The sequence below is a fragment of the Anas platyrhynchos genome, chromosome 15, assembly GCF_047663525.1.
Source record: "Anas platyrhynchos isolate ZD024472 breed Pekin duck chromosome 15, IASCAAS_PekinDuck_T2T, whole genome shotgun sequence".
Lineage (NCBI taxonomy): Eukaryota > Metazoa > Chordata > Aves > Anseriformes > Anatidae > Anas > Anas platyrhynchos.
In genome coordinates this window covers 7120438-7141834 of record NC_092601.1, presented here as the reverse complement: position 1 = coordinate 7141834, position 21397 = coordinate 7120438, and the positions used below count along the sequence as shown (strand labels likewise).

The following is a 21397-nucleotide window of genomic DNA, read 5'->3' as shown; positions in this document are numbered from 1 at the left end:
CCACGCTCCAGTGAGCCACTGGGGCAGGTGGAAAGGTCTCGACCTGCTCCCGGCTCAGGCCTCCAGCAGGACCCAGCACCCCGGGCTGCCTGCAGGTGCTGCTCCACCAGCGAGACCCCTGGGGGTCTCTTTGTGGGGGCACAGCCACAGCAGGGGCAGTCACAACCCAACAGACAGCCACCCCTGCTGGCACACAGCCCCCCAGGTCCTTCATCTGGTGAACACACTGCACACTGCTCCCCAGTGCCCTCCTCCTGGCCTTCCTTGTTGGCCCCGCAGCTCTTCCACGGCAAAAACAAGGCGAGGAGACCGCTGGGGGAGTACCCTGAGGGGAGGAAGGAGAAGAGGCCACTCACCAGGTCCAGCTTGCCGTCCTTGAGGCGGATGTGGGGGTCCAGCGCTACTCTGGGCTTGGTGCCTGCAGCCACCCCCTGGCTGGGGGCCGAAGTGGGCGCTGAAAAGCCAGGAGGAAATGTTAATGGAAGAGTACTTGGGTAAAGGAAAGAGGGCAATTTGGGGCAGAATATATCTGCATGAAATACATTTCTGTGCAACAGAGCAAAATCAAAGAGCAGGATTTTTTTTAATCCGCGCCTGGAAGCCCAAAGCAGGCCACCATGGAAAAGACTGGACGCTGGGGGAGTGACAAACCCATGCTGAAACTGGGCTTCCTCCTGGCTTAAAATGGGGAGTTTCACCTGGGGACCTAGGAATGCCGAAAGGCCACTGTGGAAATTTCCAGTCAAGTTTTTTGGGCTCTTGGAGTCTGTACTTAAGGTGATCTATTTAAAAGAAAACATGAATCTGCTTCTATCCTGTCTACTTTAATTGATTGAGCAAAACTGGAAGCCAAGTAGCAACATCTTATAAAATACAGCCTTGGCCTTTCACAACACCCGTGGAATAGAGAACTGAAGCATTAAGAGCAATGTGGAAAAACAGTGGTGCAAGACTTCTTCCCTCCCTGAGACTGCGAAAAGCCTTGAACCCTTTTCCCCAGCTGCTGGGGCAGATTATTGGGGTAGGAGCTGTGTGCACTGCGAGGCACAGAGGGAGCCTGCAACAAGCACAGCTGCAAGGTTTTGGTGAGGGGAGGAAGGGCAGCTGCTGCATGGGCTGGAGGCTGTTACAAGAGGGGAAGAACCAGGTGCTGACAGCTGGCTCCTCCTTGCTGTCGCTGCCCTCAGAGCTCGGTGGTGCAAAGTGCAAATCCCACTGCCATGCCCTGGTGCTTGTGCTCCTCCACCCCTGGAGGAAACCCGCAATTAAGTCACGTCCATAACAAACCGTGCCATGCCCTGGGAAAAGGGCTGGCTCTGGAGGTACGGGAAGGCTCCGCTCACCCAGCAGCCACCAGCCCAGCACAATCCCTCCCTCTTTGTGCCAGTGGCACAGGACTGGCCCAAGATAAACTCCTTTCCCCTGCTTGAGTTCTGCTCTACAGCCTGGGAACCCCAGTCCTGCTGAATGAGCCCGCCTCTGGCCCACCCCAGCACCTCTCACCCTCCTTGGCCGCCGGGCAGGAGCACGGCGAGCAGCAGTGAGGTGCTGCAGACACGTAATCCTCCTAATCCTGGCATTCATCCGCTCTGCTAATGCCAGCAGCTGGGAAGCAGGAAGAGGTAATAAATGAGGCTGCTGGATTGGCCACCAACACTTCGCTCCCCACGTTCAAGGGCAGAGCTGTTACCCTTCAGTGCATGGCTAATCAGGATTAGATCCACGAGGCTCTGCTGTCAGCTCTGGGCACGCAGATATCCAGGGCATCCGCCGGGCACCCACCGACAGGCAGTCCCTGGCCCAGGCTCCAAGCCTGGCTGCTGCTCTTTCAAAGCCGGCTGTCTGCTTTCATGGATGACAACACCGACACAAAGCCTCCCCAGCATCTCACATTAAAACAACAACAAAAAAAAGTGTAATAAAATCCCTCAGCTAAGTCAGGAAGCAATTAGATCATTGCTATATTGCCTCAGTGGCCCAGGGCCCATCACTGGGTGCTCTGGCTGTCTGTCGGTGGTGGCCACCTAAAAGCCTCCCTGAAACCAAGGCTTGCTGGGGACTCACTGACATGGTAAGGAAGACCCTCCAGGCAGAAGCAATGACATCTATAAACAATTTTCCAGTTTGAACAACTGAGAACAACCTTAATGCCTGTACAATGCCCGGGGCTGCCATGCACAGTGGAACATCAGGAACTCACTTTTTTCCATACTGTGTCTCCAAGGGCCCCTCGTTCCCAGCAGATGGGAACGTTACGTGCAAGGAGACCTGCTGGATGTCAGTCTCACTGGATCTTTGCACGTGGACAAAGATGCTGCTGCGAATGAACTACACACTGAGAATGGAAAAAGTGCTGTTTCCTATTTCCAGTCCTCCAAATACCTTAGTAAAGAATTTTGCTATTATGGACAAAGCAACAAGGACATAGTTATTATCTGTTGAGCAAACCACCTTCCCTCTCTCCCAGTGGGATGAATGTCATAATCGCACCATTAGATTCCACCAAAGTGGTATAAATACTGATCAAAATTAATTTCAGCATCCTCAGCACTGAGGAGCCAAGGCTGTGTTGGCCGCCTATACAGACAGAACCACTAGCAGGACTCTTACCTGAGACAGTAAGCTCTGGTGGGCAAATGTCTGGTGACAAAGAAGGCACAGGAAAATGATTTTCATGTCTATTCTAGAAAAAGAAGACAAAAGGGCACAGAATCTAAGCAGAAACTGTTGGTGTAAATATAGAGCAGAGCACAGGAGATCAGGAGAGAGCAACCCAACTGGCCTGCAGGAAGCAAGAACACCCCATGTCCCTGTCCTGGCTCAGGGACAGGCCAAAAGAGGCTGTCAAGGGACTTCCCGCAGCTCTGGATGCAGGTGTGTCCCTGAGCCAGCTGCAGATAACTGTCAGACAGAAAACCTGAGTTCATTGTTACTCTGAGAGCACGGGTGAGTTTGACTTTGTGAGATCTGTCTGTAGAGGTCCTCTCTAAAGCTCTGTGTCCTCTGTGAGTTCCTGGTTCTGACCGTGGCCAGTTGAGTTATTTACCGAAAACACCTCATTATCAGAATGAGAATGACTGGAAGCAGAGATGGGTGCCCACCCTTTCTTAAGTACCAGGTCATGGGCTGAAGCACAAGTAAAAGGAGAAAAGGGTCACATTGTAGATAACCTGAGCCCACTGAGACAGTGTGTCCATAGCTGGAATCTCAGAAAGAGAGGCTCGGAGCTGATGCTGAGGACAGACAGGTGGGAAACATGGGAACCTAAACATGCTTTCTCTAATGTGGAGCCCTGACCTCAATAGAAGTTCAATTTTTCAACAACAATGTGAGGAAAGGAAAAATTTAATTCCAGTCAGCTGTGTGATTTCGTATAGGTACACAGCACTACACAAACACACCTTTCTGCTGGATGATGAACGATCTCTCCATACGACTCGCATATACATGTATATGAGTAGCCTATGTATGTATAGAGCCTATGTATGTATAGGCTAAGGCTGACTTTCATAAACATGTCTGCAGCCTGCACACCCAAAGGCAACACGTATTTGCCATTCCTGCAAGTCAGTGTCTACACAGGGTCTGGAAAGAAAAACCTTTTTTGGAATGATGCTTGTACAAAAGCAAACTCCATCCAGCCTTGTCCTATGGAAGCTTATGGGGAAAAGGGCAGAACACACACCAGGCATTGCAGCAATCCAGGAAAGGAATGACAAAGGCACGAAACCCGATCACAGGCCTAAATTATTGTGGGAGTTGTGTGGTTAAATCCTGTCTCACCACGCACAGCTCAAGCCCTCGCCTCTGCAAACACAACATGGAGCTAGGCTACACAGGAAGAATGAGCCTGTCTTATCATTAGGCTGGTGAGGAGCAGACACGGGCTGCTCAGGAATGCTGTGGATTCATCCTCATCAGAGGTCTTTAAGAACAAAGAGTCATTCCTGCCTTTGGGTAGGAGACTAGATCAAACCGACTCCTGCGATCCCTTCCAGCCCTGTGGCTGTGTTGAATGAGATGCAGGTTGCTATCCACAGATTATTTTTTTTAACCTGAAACGTCTGAATGCAGGCCCTGGAGATGAAACTCCTGTCATTTAGCTCCACCGATTCTTCGCTGTCTCAAACCCAAGATAGAAAAAACAGTATTTCAGATTTAAAACACCTGGCTGTAAAATGAGGTGACATTCATCAACATTGCAGACTTTCCACAGCCCAGAAAGACTACTACAGGGTCCCTAAAAAAGAGTTTTCTGATCAAAGAGAGATCACAGGACTGATGTCTGTGGTCTTAGACATGAATTTCAGCCTACCTCTGGGGACCTCACGTGGACCTTCAGTCTGCAGGAACTCAGACCATTTCCCACAGCCTTTGGCGGTGGCGACAGGATGTTGTTATGAACTGACAGTCCGGGATGTAACCGTCCCCGTCCAGGAATAAAGGCCACTTCTGTGTTTCCCTCGTGTCTTAAATGAACAATAAATACAGGACATTTGATTAACCAAGAAAGTATAACTTAAATTTGCAAAATGTTCATTCCCACGGTTCTTTCTCCAGGACAATCTCACTTAAGGCCATGGAACCTGCACCAGCATGGCTGGATCACCACCAGCCGGGTTGCTTGTTTGGACTTCAGCTCTTTTGTGGAACTCTGGTAGACAGTGATAGCGGATGTATGTGAGGACCAGAACAATGTGAAGGTCTTCATTACACTTCAGGATGATCTAGGCATTCAATATTTCCTCGTATCACAGCCATCTCAAAGTGCCATTCAAAACTAACATGCCTCGTGCCTCCTGAAGCCAAACGTTGGTATGACACAAAGGGTTTCTGCCTAAGATTCAACATCACTGTGATGATGACAGGAAATACACTACATGCCTACCTGAATTTGGCTTTTGTAATGATTTTTCTGGCCTCTTCAAGTGTGCTGCCCACCAGGGAATCTCTATTGATAGCAATTAGTTGGTCACCAGGTCGGAGCCGGCCATCCTAAACAAAGAGGGAGAAAGTCAGAGCACTGGAAATGAATATCCCTCTGCCCTACACCTTCTGCAACAAAAATCTTTGTTAGTCCATATAATGCATTATTCATCTATTCTTAGAAAAGCTGCTTCAGAAGAGCTACAACTTCTAGGAGAAGTCCCCATTGCAAAGTCGCTGGGGGTTTCTCCACTGACTTACCTTGTAACAGTCACCATCTGGCATAAGCTCTTGAATGTAAACCATGGGACCATCGGGTCTGTTGGATCCACCACTGATTGTCAGTCCTAAGCCAGAGGACTTTGCTATAGAAATGCTCTGGATTCCTGATTCAGTGGAGTAGCTGCAAGGGAGAGACGTTAGCAGGTGACTCGAGGTGACCTGGTTTATTTTGCCATATCTCTGAGCAATCTCTCCCTGATTTTCTTTCCCTGTATGATCTTCCTAATTTCTCCTAGTCTTTTTTGCCTCTGCATATCTTCTTCCACCCAACCTGTGAAGGAGGAGGTGAGGACTACAGTTTCTTAACAGACATTGTTTGTCATTAGGAAGATAATTGACTTGCTTAATCCCAAATGTTGGGGAATACTTGTTTTCATTTAGGAAATAAGAAACTAAAGTCTTAGCTAGTATATATTTGGCATCCTTGTCTCTACAACAAAAGGAAAAAAAAAGGGCTGATGTAGTTATCATTCCAAACCCAGCCTAAATCACCAGAGAGCAATTTACAGATTGGTCAACTATTAAATAGCCAATAGCAAAAGTCAAAGTGAAGCTCAGGGTACACAGCTGACTTCTCATCTCAGCCAGGGTTTGGACTCAAAACATTGCAAAATGCCCTGAGAATCAAGCCTGTAAACTTCCTTATAACAATAACTACCACACTGAGATCTACTTTTATGGCAGTGGCACAAATGCCTCACCCAGCCAAGGCCGTGCTGAGAATGGGGCAAGAGCGAGGAAATTGGAGCCTGCCCCAAGGAGCTGCCTGCTGAGCAGGACCCCGCAGGGCACTGAGATGGTGACTGCTCATGACTCTGCGCAGGGAGGGAGAGCTGGCACTTACAGGAAGAGTTTGTGGGCACCGGGATTTTACTGACACGCTGCGGACTGGGGGAGCGACTGGGCAGCACCACACCAGCGAGGCTTTGGGAAGGATTCGGTTGTGTCTGAAAGTCATTAAGCCTTTTCCTTGTTATGAGCCGGGTGCAGGTGGCATCTCTCCTTTTCAGTTTATCTCCACAGCAGCCACTCACCAAGCGATCTGTGGTTTCTGGTCCTCTGTGTGTCAGCTGGTAGCTTCAGACACAAAGATATTCCTGGGCATTGCTGGCACGGAGCTGCCCCACGCTGCTCAGCAGTGCCATCCCCAGCGCTCAGCACCCCAGCGAAAGAGCGGTGTGCTGCCCGTGCCGGGCCACACTGACAGCAGGCCACGCATTTATGCACCGTGCGTCTTAGGCTTATTAAAAAACAGAAATACGGACCCCCCCCCCCGGAGGGGGTTAACCACGGAGCGAGGATGCCTGGTTTATCCAAACCAGCTGCCAAGGAGATGAGCTGGCCTCTCCTCCGTAAGGGTCTCTCACTCTGTGCAAGCAGCTTAAACCTCTGGTGCCAAATATTTGTCCTTTGCAAATCCCTAATAAAGAGCTGATATTTAGCAAGAGGATTTACTGGTTCTGCAGTGAGGCCTGATTCTTTTTAGCAGAGCCTTGGCTTGTTTACACTGGCAAAGGAAGAGAAGCTGTGGGCCCTGGGGATGAATGGTCCCAGCTCCAGTGCCGTTAACACCCTTCACGTCGTCCCTCTTGCAAAGGGCAACCCCGCGCACCCTGGAGATGAGACTCGGTGGAAAACAAGCTCTGCCTGCCCAAACCTCTGACCCTGCGAAATATGAAAGGGCTGGATGACCACATGAAAACACATACTTCATGAGCCATGGTGTCTGCAGGCAGCCACGGCTCACACCAACGCAAAGGGCATCGGGAAACGTGCTCCTGAGTCACCTTCTGGTGGCACCAGTGACCTCGCAAAGGCACCCGGCTCGTGGTGTGGTCTGTGGAGGTGGGGGGGCACCCTCCTTGCAGCTGGTGGCATAAAGCCATGTTGCAGAGGGCAGGGAGAGGAGCAGCTATGTGGTTGACCACCACCCGCACACACCGACTGTCCCAGAGGGGGAGATTTCAGCTCTTGGGGGGCAGGCTTATCCATCACAGCAAACTGCTGCTGTGATGAGGACACACAGGGGACACTCTGGAGCGGACACATTAACAGTGAGCCATTGTGGTGATGCCATGGTATAGAAAAGGTAAAGATGATCAAAGCAGTCCTTCAGACCAGTATTCACTGTTTTTCTCCCTAAGACAGTGTTAAGACATTTGGTGACATCTTCCTAACAGACCAGTGGTCTGGAACACCTCGCTTTTTGCCACACACACAAACTCCTTAAAGAGGACACGTTTTAGAGGGGCACCCCGTGCTTTATGAAGAGCAAAAATTTGGAAGCCAAGCACGGAAAGGGCCCAACAATTGGCTACTAGCTGCTCACCAAACCTGGTGGACACAAGCCTTTGACAAAGCGCGACAGGCAGCTTGCCTTGCTGGCTGCTGAGGGCAGGTCTCAGCAGTTCCTGGGGCATGACACCACGGCACAAGGGGGCCCGTCCGGCATGGCTGTACGTACTGTGTGTGGGGCGTGTGCGCTGGGTTGCCTATGAAGGGGCCATGGGAGCTGGCCGGGCTCAGCAGCAGTGGGCTCTGGGAGCGCGAGGAGGAGCCTGAGGATGTGCTTTCCAGGTATCGACCTGAACAGCAAAGTCAGAGTCAGTCCAGAGAGCATGCACACTCCAGCACCACCCTCCCGCTCTGCTCTGCCATCAACAGCTGACACCAGCTTCCTAGCTATTTTGGGAAAAATCATGTGGAAAAGGCATCAGCATGTAATTCGTGGAGAGGACACCATCAGCATCCTCAGCACCCGTCCAACATGAGATTACCACCCCTCTGCTGGCCCAGAGTATCTCTGCCACAGGGGAAGGGCTGGCAGCTTTCTGGGATGCCGACCCAGAGAGACACCTTCTTTCCCCATGCACAGGTGCTTTGGCATTCTGGTATCTGGCTTAGGTTACCTTGCTGTGTCTCACTAAGCATTTCCCTTTTGTCAGTGAAAATAATGATAATCAAATGAACGATAGCTGAAATGCTTTGAAATGCACTGTAGAAAGCTGCATCTGCAGAGATGGGTATTGCTGGCAGCCCTGCATGTTAAAGTGGAGTCTGGGTATCTGGAAGTCTGTTCTGGCCCCAGCTCAATTCTCCCTAAATTCCCCAGGTGGATGCTGGCTCACTGCCTCGCTCTGCGCAGGCACTGCCAGCCGTGCTGGCTGCTCCACGCCTGGAAATGCACTCAATGCTTTCAGTAAAGAGCAGGACATTGCTTCCTTCAACCCAAACCAAATTAAATCAAATCAGAACTCCTTCAAAATAACAATGGGATAAAGAAAACTCTCTTGGCAGTGGGATAAAGGGGGTTTCGGTTTTCCCCAAGCACCACCACCAGTGACCAGTACTCACTGCTGCCATGCAGGACTGGTGAGCTCCGTGCAGAGCCGGTGTTGCTCTGGGAGCCAAACTTCTCCAGCAGCTCTGAGAACTCTCTCCTGGAAAGGAAAACACGGGATGGTCAGCAGCTGCTGCTCAAAACCATTCCCCACCCCACCGTGTGACAGCAGCGCCCTGATGGCTGTGACTTATTACTGAGTCTGTAGGGCTGGCTCCCTCCAGCAATGGGGAGCAGACAGGAGCTTTCTCACGCCTGAACCCTGCAATCTCAACAGGTTGTGCAAGGCTTAAGGTCCATGATCAATCTTGTGACTGAGGATGCTGAACCAGCAGAGACATGCTAAGTTTACAGATACCGAGAGCAGAGGGGCTTCTTAGTAAATTCAAGTACAGGGAGGAGTCACAGAATCACAGAATATCTCAAGTTGGAATGGACACACAAGGAGCATTGAGTCCAACTGCTGGCTCCACACAGGACCACCTGAAAAAAACAAACCCGATGTCTGACAGCACTGTCCAAATGCTTGTTGAACTCCAGCAGCTCGGTGCTGTGACCATGTCCCTGCGCAGCCTGTCCCAGTGCCCGACCACCCTCTGGGTGCAGAACCTTTCCCTAACCCCCATCCTGACCCTCCCCTGTCCCAGCTCTATGCAGTCCCCTCGGGTCCTGTCGCTGTCCCCAGAGAGCAGAGCTCAGCGCCTGCCCCTCCGCTCCCCTGTGAGGGAGCTGCAGGCCGCCATGAGGCCTCCCCTCGGCCTGCTCTGCTCTGGGCTGAGCAAACCCAGGGACCTCAGCTGCTCCTTGTATGCCTTCCTCTCTAGACTCTTCACCATCTTTGTAGCCCACATTTGCTCAGTCTCTAACAATTTTATGTACATTATGTAATGTGGTGCCCAAACCTGCATTCAGGATTCAAAGTGAGGCCACACCAGCACAGAAGAGAGTGGGAATGGTGGCGCACAAAAGTTTAGCATTATCCCTCTGTCTTGTAACCCCCCTGCTTCATATATTACCTCACGGCAAAGGAGCCACATCCACAACATCTGGAAGCTGCTGTGATGCTCAGGAGCTTTCATTAATGCTTTGCTCCCAGGTTGAGTTTGATTACCGTGTAACAACCCAGAGGTGTTTAGTCCTCCCTAAGCCGTAATCACTAGCACACAAGAGGTGTTGCTTCACGACCTTCCTCACCAAGTGAAACACGCTGAGTTCTTAAGCCATTAAGAACCACCATTAGCCATGTTTACCAGCTCCTGCATCATTTCTGTAATCCTTCTTTGAGCTGCTGTGAGCCTCTCACATCCGTTTGGATGAGGAGGCACGGAAAGGGGATGCCACGGTCAAGCACCAGCCTCATGCGCCCATCCCTGCCATGCTGGCTCTTTGGGCAATGCAGCTACCACTCCTCTGCATATGTGCAGCCCTCTCCCTTCATAACCCAACGCTTCCAAATCAAGCCAACCTTCAGGCAGAGAAGTCCCAGGGATGACTAATTTCTTACAGGTGTCATTACGGGAGAGACCCTGAAATTGCTGCTTCTCTGGCAGCGGCAGCATTAGCTGTCCACTTTGAAGGCAGGCGGGAATTCCCATGGGAAGGTGCCCTGTCGATGCCACAGCCACATGAAAAGCCTGGCTATGAGGGCTAGCTCTCACGCTTGACAGGCGGTCAAGCCCAAGACAAACCTGCAGGAAACCAGCCACAGCAGTTTCCTCACTGAGGAGTCTGCTACTGCACACCAGCAGACATTGTGTCATCTGCATACTTTACTGGGACAGATGTTATATATTATTGGCTAGATTAGAGTCAACAATATTAAATGATGAGTGAATCATCAGCTCCTTGGGTTCCTGCTGGAAGTGCTCTCAGTAATTTACGTCTTCCCATTTGCAACCAGCTCATTAACTAACTTCAAAGAATTATGCCTGCCTTATCTAATATTGCCATCAAATGTATGCCTTATTCATTCGATTTAATGCTAATTTTAAATCCAAGTATCACACAACACTTAGTGGAATGCCTTGGTGAATCCAAATATTTTGCATTGACATTGTTGTCTCTATCAACTAAACCTATGTCCTTAAAAAAAGACAACAGCTTTGTTCAAAAACCCCACCATCTACAAAGATATTCCAGCTGACAGCTTCATAGCACTAGACACTGGAATATGTCTGAGCACTGGAAAAAAATGAAGCTTAGAAAGATCCCATAGCAATAGGACGCAGTTTCCTGTCCCATGGTTTCCTTGGGTTAAGACTTGGATGGCTCAGCAGAGTTTTCCCAATTTGCCAGTGAAATTTCTACAGGTCATTCAGACTCCCATTTCACTGGTAACTCACGTGGTGGTGGAGTTATCCCTCCATGACCTATTGCAATGGCAGGGCTGACTTGCTGGAAGCTAATACGTTATTTCCAGTGATTACCTAGCCATCCGCAGCTGGGTTTTTGTTTTGGGCTGGGTGTTTCTGTGGTCATCTATTGTTACATTTTCCACAGATAATAATTCGTCAGAGCATGGAACAGGTTATGAACTTAAAACAATGGCTGAAAAATTCTTAGTCAATGCAAATGCAACTAGTCCAGCAGCTCCTGTGTTCTTTAACCCTGCTAAACAATGCAGCCCCAATCACCAACCCATGCTGTCAAACCTTTTGCTACAAGCAAGGGCAGGCAAGGCTTGGGCATTCTTTGTTGTTGTTTATTTTGAGTTGTTAAGGTCATCCACAAAGCAAGGCGGCGTTCATCATTGTTTGCTGCGCACCGCGACTGCTCGGCGAGGGACAGGGTGATGACCTGCGTCACACGCTGCCTTTCTGGCTCCTGCTTTGTTGGTCAATACTGCAAGCAACAATTCCACCGAGGACATAAACACATGACTAACTTGAAGCTTATCCCAGCAGCAAGCAAGACACTTTCTGGTGTGAATCTCCCAAGAATTAATTTTGTGCTCAGTGTTGTATTTGAAGGAATTTGCGAATGGGCAGATGATGCCCAAACATTACTGATTAATGAACAAGTGCACTGGAAGAATGCTAACAAGCTTTGCTTTGTGCTTTCAGACGCTAAGACACTTCAGAAGTCATCTTTAATATTTAAAATTTGTCCCTTATTAAAATATTCTGAATTCTCAAGTCTCTACAGGTCTAAAATGCCCAGCTTTATTTCAAAAAAAAAAAAAAAAAGTAATGGGGCTGTATAAGGCAGAAAGTTCATCTTGACAATCCCTTCTCCAGCTCTTTTTCATTAAAATAAAGCAGTGCGAGGGCTGGAGCATCCCTGCAGCAGAGCTCAGCCCTGCGGTGTGGGGTCAGATAATGGGGCTTGCCAGCAGTAGCCAGCTGCGGCCGACTTTGCTACAGATTAAGCAGTAGGAGGGGGTCAATCTTCCTGCAGAATATTGTTGTTTTATCTCATAATACCTTTTTGTCCTGCCCTTTTGTTCTTGGGAGAACAAAGGGCGAGTCTGACATCAAAGGTTATGCGACAGCACCGCGTCTGGAAACCTCAGCCCTGCACCGCGGCTGGGGAGAGAGGAGCCTGTGACACCGGGTGAATTAATAGTGTGCCTCAATAAACAAAGCCTGCAGGGCAGCGGGAACCCCGAACCCCAACCACTGCAAGCCTGATGCAAGCAGCAAGCGCGGCAGAGGCAGATTTTCTCACACCCAGCCCACAGCAGATGCATCGTTTACAGCTCCTGGGTGGGCAACACTCCACAGTGGTGGCCGCAGGCCTGAGCCCATCCCTCCTGTGCACCCCAACACCACTGCTGGGCCGGACTTTGCCGTAAATGCCTGGGAAGCAGCAACCTGCACACGTGCACCACAGCTCTGGGGTGAATGGGTCCAGGTTTTCTTTCCAGGAGCAGCTAAAGACCCCAGGACAGCAGGCCTGCAGGAGTCAGTGCTCGAACAAAGCAGGCGCTGAAGCTGCTTCCTATCTGTGGTGGCCCACGGATGTCACCCGAAGTGACACAGCAGCATTGCTTGGCAGGCTGGATGAAGGGATTGCCTTGCACCAGGCTGGGCAACAGCTTCAGGAACTGCCTCTTCCTGCATATCGGCTGTGTGCTTGCACACAGGCAACCTTCCTTGACTTCTTAGGGTGCGGGATTATGAATTGGCAACGTTGCAATGATCGTACGTGTAGATGTATGATTAACGCAGCAGCCCAGTTTTGACAAGATGACTGTGCGTGCCGTGCACAGATGCGTGATAAAATGCTAAATACGTTGCGAGTGCGAGGAGGTGCAGCGCAGGCAGGCTTTCTCACAGCGACAAACCTGAAAGACCAGGACAATATCTGCGCAGCCCATGGAAACAAGGCACTATTGTAACTTTCAGGCTGAGAATGAATAAACAATAATTACGCGTAAGCAATAAAATTATCCTCATTAGCCAAAGATGAGCACAGATGAAATCGGATCTTCCAAACCCAGCATGTCCAGCTCTGAATCTGAATTTTCTGCTTTAAGCCCTAGCATTACTACAGCGCTCTGCAGCATGTCTGATGTGCCAGGCTGAAAGCATGCATCTTATACATGCCAGGACTGAGTTCCATTAACAGCGCAGGTAATTGGGGCCTATAATTAACATCAGGGACAAATAATAGCCTTTATAAGTCAAATTCACCCAAGGGCAACCACAACAAAATGCTACTCGGCTGAGTCATTGGGAAAATTGGCAGGCAGGGTGAATCTTCTTCCAAACCCAGAGCCATCGCCTTTCCTCCCCAGCGTGCCTCGTCCACACGGGGCTCATGCAGAAAACCTGCACGCAAACAGCTGCCAGGAGGCTGGATCGTGCCCAGCACCCTGGGCAGGGGGCTGTCTGCTCACCCACCTGCTGGAAAGATGGCCTGGCATCATAAAATAAAGACAAACATAAGGGGGAAAAAAAGAAAGAAAAAAAAAAAAAAAAAAAAAGAGAGAGAAAAAAAGTAAGTAAAAAAAAAAAAGTAAAAGAAAAAAAAAAGTAAGAAAAAAAAAAAGTAGGAAGCAGAAAAATCCTTCCTCCTTTTTCCACAGCCCTTCATCCTGGAAATATGTATTCATGTATTAAAGGCTGCCAGAAGATTGGGTGAGTAAAATCTCTGCAAATCTTAATAATAATAATAAACTCATTACTTCTCCACTGTCCCTCCAGGTAACCTTCTGCAGATTTAACAGATAAGCAAATGGAGGCCAAGCAAATTGCCGAAGGTCTGCTGGTCCCCGGTCAGGTTCTGTGCTGCCTTGCAGGGAGGCTGAGGGCTGCCAACGGATGCACGTGAGCCACAGCCGCAGCCAAAGCCACGCGTGCAGATATTTTAACAACCATCTGTTGCAGTTTAAGATGTTGGGAGGCGAGGTCGAGGTGCCTGAGCAGCTTGAAGCAGGCAGACACGGGTGAAGGCAGGACGCCAGGTGAGCAGCGAGCTGTGCGTCCTTCCTCACACCAGTGCTGGGCGAGCTGCTGGCTTCACCCAGAACTTCCTCGGCAGCTGCTGAGGGACTCACAGCTAATATAATAATTTGAGATGCAATTTCCACTTGAAGAGCACAATATGGGTAGGTAAAAAGCATCATTAATACCAAATACTTCTTCCACCAGAATATTACTGCGTTAAAATGAGCCTCATCCCTGTCATTACAGTACGCTCACCAGCCCGCTAAGGCAGTGACGCTCCGCAGCTGTTGGTGGATAAGAAACGAAACCATCATCCCTGACCCTAACGGGATGCAGGTACATTGAGCAAGTGACCGCAGCATCTGCAGCCACCCACGGCAGCACCAAGCCTCACGCCACCAGCCCTCCCACCCACCACGGCGCCTGGGCTTCACCCACTCTCTTCCAGTGGTTCTTGGTGCACCTCAACTTTCCAGAGGTGTGCTTCTAGCCAAAGGAGGAGGGGAGATCCAGCACATTGCAGCGAGTCTCCCTGGGGATGGGAGCATCTAATCCCATACCTTAGCTTCCACGACCCTGTCCTCTCCTGTGAGAACATCATTGTCCCACAGCTAACTCCAGCCATAACCAAATTGAACACTTTTCTTCTCCTTTCAATGCCTCCAACCACCTCTGAAGAAAGCAAGACCTTACAGGGAGCAACCACCCATCTTCCCTAGGAAGAAGAAATCCATATAAGGCAGCTTGAAGGAGACCTTATCTCCCATCTAGCTGGAAAAGAAAGGGAAGATCCTGCTGTCACTGCACATCTCCATCCAGAGCTTTATGTAGGACGTGATAAGCCACAGGCAACTCAACACCACCCAGCAGTGCTGAAGGAGCCTTCCCATGCCTGTGCCACCCTAGGCCAAAGACCCTTGGCCACATCTGTCTCCACCGTGGGCTTTGAGCCCGGTCAGCTCAAACACCGTCCAGTTGTAGAGGTTCCAAGTGCCACCACCACCACCACCCTTCCCGGTGTGAGAAGCCTTACCTGGCATCGTCATCACGGGCTATAAGAAGGCGCATGTGGCTGGTGGCCGACGCCGTCCGCAGGATGTCCACAGCCCTGCAGGACAAGGACCACAACGTGTCAACGCCAAGGGGCTTTTTTTTGGGGTGGGGACCATTACTGGGCTGGATGGCTGTGGGGCAGCCCCGTGCAGCCTTAGCACACTGTGTGGCGGTGCAAGGCGTAGCACCCTAAGTAAGAGAAGGTTTCTCACACATGCAGGTGGGTTCACTGCTCTGTTTTCAGAGAGAAACTTCTCATCGATAATTTCATCAATAATTTCCATGTTGGCCCTTGCAAACAGTGCTGGGTGCAGAAACCCTTTGTTTGCACCAGGGCACAGACAAAGCAACGCCCCAGTGTCCTCCGTTCAACCTGCGGCCCAAACCACTTCACAGAATTATACAAAACCGAGAGGAATGCGAGATTTCCGTCCGGATACGGTACCTCTCGCTGGTAACCCCAATTAGGGAATCTCCATTGACCTCCAGGATCTGGTCTCCTGGCTGCAGGCGCCCTAGAAAAGAAAACTAATGGATAAAAACTGCAGAAAATACAGCTTGGAGGGACTTGGAGAGGTTGGGCTGTTCCTGCCTTTGCCCAGAGACAGGATGAAATATGCATGGGTTGTTCTGAGGTGCTCATCAGACCTGTTTTTCAAGATGTCCAGAGATGAAGTATCTACCACGGCCCTGAAAAACTCTGCCAACGTCAGAGGCCTCCCGTGCTATGGGAAGTTACGAAAGTAAACACAAAAATACCAGAAAACTTCTGCTTCATTCAGTTTGAGGTCAGGTGGGAAAAACCACGAGTGGTTCCACCTGCTCGGGATTTATTTTTTCTTCATCAGGTGGAAAAATGATGTTGTAACTTTTGGAAAAAAAAAAGGCTTAAGTTCCAGCAGGTGAACTCTGCGGACCCTTGCCTAATGCCTGCTGGTAAGTCGCTTTGGGGCTGCACGCGATCCCGCTGCAGGCAGCAGAGCGCAGCGAGCTCTTTGTGCAGCAGGGATGGAGCTGGGGTTAAAGCCACAAAGCAATCCTCTAAGTGCTGTGGAGCCCAGGGGCAACGCAGCCCTTCGTCATTACGGTGATTATCACAGTAAAAACCAGCCCCACTGCTGGAAAATCTGGGAGGAAGCACCCAAATGCCCCAAAAAGCAATGTATGGAAGTACCCTGTCTGTCTTCTGGCTTTTCTGCTGATCCCCCTCCACGTTTCACTCACCGTCAGCATAAGCAACACCCCCTGGCAGGATCCTCTTGACATAGACTCCGTATTCTTCCCCGGTGAGCTCCTTGATGCCGCCGATCACCTTAATACCTGGGGGAGGAGAAACGCCCGTGGCACAAAGGCACGAACCAGGCAGATTTGGGATCTAAGGCTTGTTGTAAACCGCTTTTGTGGCAGGTCCTGCGTGCCTCCTGTGCTACACCCGCGGCAGAAACAGGACGAGGCTGCTGACGCAGCACAGAGGCCAGAAACATCTGATAACACCTGCTCCGTGTTGCAGTGATGGAGAACAAGCTTTGGGGAACGCACAGGCAGGGAGCGACTGTCTTCCCACAACCCAAAAAATTCATCGTTTGCACTTAAATTGGTCCGTGCTGGGAAAGGAGGCGATTCTGCTGGGGAAGCTTCAGCTGCCATGATGGGACCCATGAGATGTTGTCGTGGGAAGGCAATGCTCCACTGCATCCCCTGCAGCAGCCACTTCTGAGCACCATCTGAGCAGCTCAGAGGCAGGGATGTCCCTTGGTGCCCTGCAGCTCCCCAAACCCCATGGGTGCCTTCCCCAGGGGCTGGCACCACACGGCTGCGTCCCTGCTGCCGTGCGTAAGCTGGCTGGGAAAGGCGCAAGAGACTTATTTGCCCGCTGTCATTAAATCCCACTTCGAGGATGCAGGCTGCAGACAGAAGGATTAAAAAGCCTGGCTTTAATTAACAAATCTCTCCCGGGACCCGCCAGTCAGGCATTTTGCTGCTGTGGCTGGGAGGGCAGGCTGAGGACAGTTGGCACCGCACTGGGGACATGCCCCAGGGCTGGCCCTTGCTCAGGACCACTGGGGACAGTGGCACGATCTCCATCCGCTGCTCCCCTTCCAGTATAACCTAAGCCCTGCACTAAGGACTCTTGTGGTTTTCAGCTATCCTAGGGAAAGGCCTCGTCTCTCAAGTTGCCTCGTGTTAAACTCACCGAGGCGGGTGGCAGAGAACCCCCGGGATGAGGATCATAGCGGGAGGACCTGAAGGTCTGCACCTCGGGGGGAGCCCAGCAGGGACAGCACCCAACAGCACCGTGACGTCTGTCGGTGCCGGGCTCCTGGGCATCAAGTGAATAATGACTCATTTCCCTTTTGTGTCCGCACATCAATTGTAATAATGGCTTAATATAGCCGAAGTATCTACAAATCCTCCTTCATCCCCAACAATGTCAGGAGAAAATCCGATCTCGTTATTAAAATCAGCGATTACTCACAGCATCGCTCCCAGCCACACTCAAACTTTGACAGGGGGGACAAAACCAACGAGCTCCTTCTCTCCCCTGTTGGCAATCCCAGTGGGTGCTGCTGCTTGCACCGGGAGTGCCCCCAGGTGCAGAGGTGGTGTCGGGCAGTGGGACCATGGGTGACAACATTGCCCTGTCCCCTGCTGGTGCCCACGGGGGTACAGGCTCAGGCCATTTGCTGCAGTCTGGAGCAGGTACCTGTCTTCTGTCTGCTTCTCCTTGGGGTTTTGTCTGGGAGTTCCACAGCTCGGGTAGCGTTCCCGGGAGCCTTCCTATTTTATAAACGCCTGTTTCGATTGAATTTATATCTGGGACCCAGTTTAGGTAAATAACGGCTCTTTAATTATCACAGCATCAAAGTCCCAGTATAATGCTTATTAAGTCATACTTAGGGCCAGATAATCTAGCCTATTTTGGATCCCTCTCTTTAATCTTTCCTTTCTGGCAGAGGTCCTGGTGCTGATGCTGACGTCTCCACTCATTTCTCTTTTGCAGAATAGAGGTTTACAGGGAAAATCCAGGTGGGATCGCAATTTGCACCAGCCAAGACGGAGTTTTCTTTGGATTCCTAGCAATAGTATAAGTTTCCCCAAGACCCTTGAGCTTCCCTGCTACATCTAATCCTGCTCCCACTAATGCCAGTGTCACAGTTCTCAACTTCTCAGCCCTATAATCTCACCTGCTCCCGGCTCGCCAGGCGGCTCTGCGCCACGGGTCAGGGGTCTCCCGGCTAATCTGGTTGTTTAGCCCAAATGCCATCAATCCCCACGGCTCCTGGGGTGCTGGGCATGTAGGCAGCACAGGTTCTGATCCCAAACTCTCCTCCTCCCAGCTCCACCACCTTCACACTGAAATTTGCCTGCTGGGGGATGCCATCCCTGCCAGCACGGTGCCGTGGTCCCAGCGGTCTGCACGCAGCGAGGCTGCCCGCTTTGCGCCTAAGCCAGCAATGTTCAATTACATTTCCCGTAATCCCTCTGTTGATCCCGCAGCCCCAGCCAGCGCTCTCTGTCTGGAGGAAGGGACAGATTGCAGGTGAATCGCTCTCTGCCTTGTCCTAAGGAGATGAAGGTCAAGATAATGGGATCCTGGCGTTTCCGAGAAACACTCCTCCATCAGCACTTCCCTTTGACGGCTATTCTTTAATTCCAAGCTCCGTTCTGGGAACCGCCAGGTAACCCCTTTGAACTCCTGCCCAGGTCCACTTGTGGGTTTCCACACCAAGCCACGGAGCAGCAGAGCCAGGGCCAAACGCTGACCTGCCTCACTGGCCCCGAGCAGACTGATTCTGCCCTGCCAAGCACCCGCAGCTGGGTGGAAGACGCTGGCACCAGGCACAGGTGCTCACAGAGGAGCCTTGTTTCCAGAATGTGTTTGTGCCTTCCTGCATCATTGTGCCTTCCTGCAGCATGGTTCAAGACCCCGCAGAGGTCTGAGAGACCCCGCAGAGCCCCTCAGGCAGCAGCAGCTGGAGAGGAGCTGTGTGGGGACCCAGCGGAGCAGCTCGTGGGGGGCTGTGACCAGTCCTTAATGAACCAATCTAACCCCACAGCTAAAATGCCATCAACTCAGCCACAACTGCTTCCTGAGATTAAAATATTCAGAGAGCAAAGGAGCTTCCCCAAGTTCCCATGGGCCTTATGAGTGGGTGATCAGAAGAGAGCCTGCGAACTGCAGCGTAGAGCCCCGTTAGCCAAGAGCTGGGAGCAGCCGCTAATTAACGAGTGGTGCCAGGAAACCTGAACTTGTTTCTCTGGGGAGGAGGAACTCCTGGGACGGGCCCCCAGGTGGTCACCCAGATGGTTGTGACCCTCCTCTCTGTGCTTTGATGTCCGGTGCCCTATGAAGGTTGGCTGACTCGCTCTGTGCTCGTGCTCTTACTCTGGGCCAGGGTTTCCAATGGGATCCCACCTACCCTCATAGAGACCAGGCCCCAGGAAGGCTCCAGCACCTGGCAGGGGCTTCCTGGGGGCCAGGACACCAGCACGGGCTTGGGAAGTGTATGGGACTTGTTTTGTTAAGCTGGAGAAGTCAGCAAGATCTGCAGAAAGCTGTGAAAAGCCTTCCCCTCCACCCTACTCAGCCCCAGCTCCAGGTTCCCGTGCAGCCCTCAGCACTGCAGCTGCTCATCACCAGCAGGAATTAATTGGGATTTTGACCTTATTTGAACCCCCCAGCTGTGAAAGGCTCTATCAGAAGCTCAGCACAGGCAGACACAAGAACTGGTATTCCCATGAGAAATCGGACTTCAGACAGAGGACAGATCAGGACACGGACCCTGGGGATGCGCGGGACGCTGGAATTTCCCCCAGTGGGGGCTCAGGACTCACCCAGCCCGTTGGCACAGTCGTAGAAGTCAAAGCAATGCATGGTTCGATCCATCCCGTACGGTCCCATGAGTGTCCTGGGGGAGAGAGGAGAGACATCTTCCTGAATTGGTGATGACAAAGAGCTGTCCACCTGCGTGCCAGCGCTGCCTCCGACCCCGCAGGGCTACCAGAAGGCTCAGGCTGAGAGTCAGGGCCGTGTGTTAAGCCCACCCTGGCAAAAAACATCCCCCCTGCCACCCCCCCAGGGTTTATACTGATAACCGAGAGAATATGTGCGGGGCTGGACATCATCCTCCCCACCCAGCAAAGCTGATGGACCTGCCTGCGATTCATTACCCCAGATTAACAGGGCCGGACAGCTGTCCAGCTGGGTGGAAGTGAGATCAGGGCTAGGACCAATGTCCCGGGAATAAACCCGTTTCACAGACACACACAGCCCGTAATGAAAAAAAAAAAAACAGACCACATGCACTGCCAGTGTTCTGTACTACATGCGGGGTGGCCCATGGGGAGGCAGGGACTCATTTTTCCATCCCACCAGGAGATCTGGGGATCTACAGCCTGGCCCCAAATCTCTGCCCCTCCAGGTTAAGGGTGGGAGCTTCTCCCAAAGAGGGCAGGAGAGAAACCCAAACCTTCGCTTCCCCCACGCCAAGTCACATCCCAGCTGCTGTTTTAGCCAGTCTCCCTCCACTCCCTTCTATCGATTTTTAAATCTGGTTTAATGGAACCCAGCTTTGGGGAAGCCCCACTCCAGGCATCACTCCTCCTCCATGGGGTCGCCCCAGGAGGACCAGAAGACCTTGGCACAACAAGCCCAGAGACAGGCAGGGGTCTCCCAAAACACTTCTCATTCTGGAATTTAATTTGCAAGAGGAAAAAGAGTTTCTGAACCAAGATCAGGTCCCAGATCTTCACTGGGTGCAGCTGAGGAGGGACGATGAAGCAGGGCAAGATGCATTCCTCCGAGCACAGCAAAACGGGCTGGAACCTCACAGAGTGCTCTTACCAGCCATACAAACACCAGTCACAACATCCACCCATGGGCAGTAACGCCCACCTCTGCAGCTCGGGCTGGAAGCTTTTTATCCATGTTACAAACCACCCCCCTCGATATTCCCACATTTCACCTGTTCAGGACACAAGGCAGCCATACGGCCCCACTGCTCTGCCAGAAAATGGTGTTTGGGGTTCCCAGGGAGCCAGCCCAGCCTGGCCCCAGCCACCCCCTGGGATTTTCAGCATGGATCTCAAGGAAAACTCTGCCACGAGCAAAGAGAAACAGCTCAAAATGGGCTGAAAGGCAGGGCGAGGGTAGAGGTGGCACCGAAGCAGGTGCCTACCGGTGCCACCAAACCTTGTCCTCCATCCCACGAGCCCCAACCCCGTGCTGGGGGAAGCCTGGGACCCCCCCACGTCCCCACCCCGGCCCTCTACGTGCCGTCACCTGCTGATGATGATGGCTCCCTTGTAGAGCACGGAGACAGCAGGCATCTTGCTGGCGGCAGCAGCCCAGCCCGGCCGCCCCGATTTGGCAGGAATCCGTCAAAACGACGCGAAACGGGGAGGG

The 21397-nt window shown here is 51.5% G+C and overlaps 1 protein-coding gene across 2 annotated transcripts in view; it reads right to left on the bottom strand.

Annotated features, from left to right (window-relative positions):
• LOC101801165 (syntaxin-binding protein 4) overlaps positions 1-21397 on the bottom strand; it is a 36900-nt gene extending 15503 nt beyond the window's left edge. The window contains exons 1-12 of one of the 2 annotated variants that reach the window (XR_011803473.1): positions 21275-21397; positions 19828-19901; positions 16216-16311; positions 15437-15506; positions 14972-15046; positions 8563-8648; positions 7673-7793; positions 5188-5329; positions 4889-4995; positions 4316-4469; positions 2611-2683; positions 357-454 (exon numbers count right to left, since the gene is read on the bottom strand). Coding sequence is in view for 1 of the 2 variants with exons in the window: in XM_021276597.4 (XP_021132272.4) it covers positions 357-454; positions 2611-2683; positions 4316-4469; positions 4889-4995; positions 5188-5329; positions 7673-7793; positions 8563-8648; positions 14972-15046; positions 15437-15506; positions 16216-16311; positions 19828-19901; positions 21275-21321 (1143 nt within the window). In the remaining variant the exon portion in view is untranslated. The remainder of the gene's footprint in view (positions 1-356; positions 455-2610; positions 2684-4315; positions 4470-4888; positions 4996-5187; positions 5330-7672; positions 7794-8562; positions 8649-14971; positions 15047-15436; positions 15507-16215; positions 16312-19827; positions 19902-21274) is intronic. The other variant, XM_021276597.4, reaches the window with a different exon arrangement.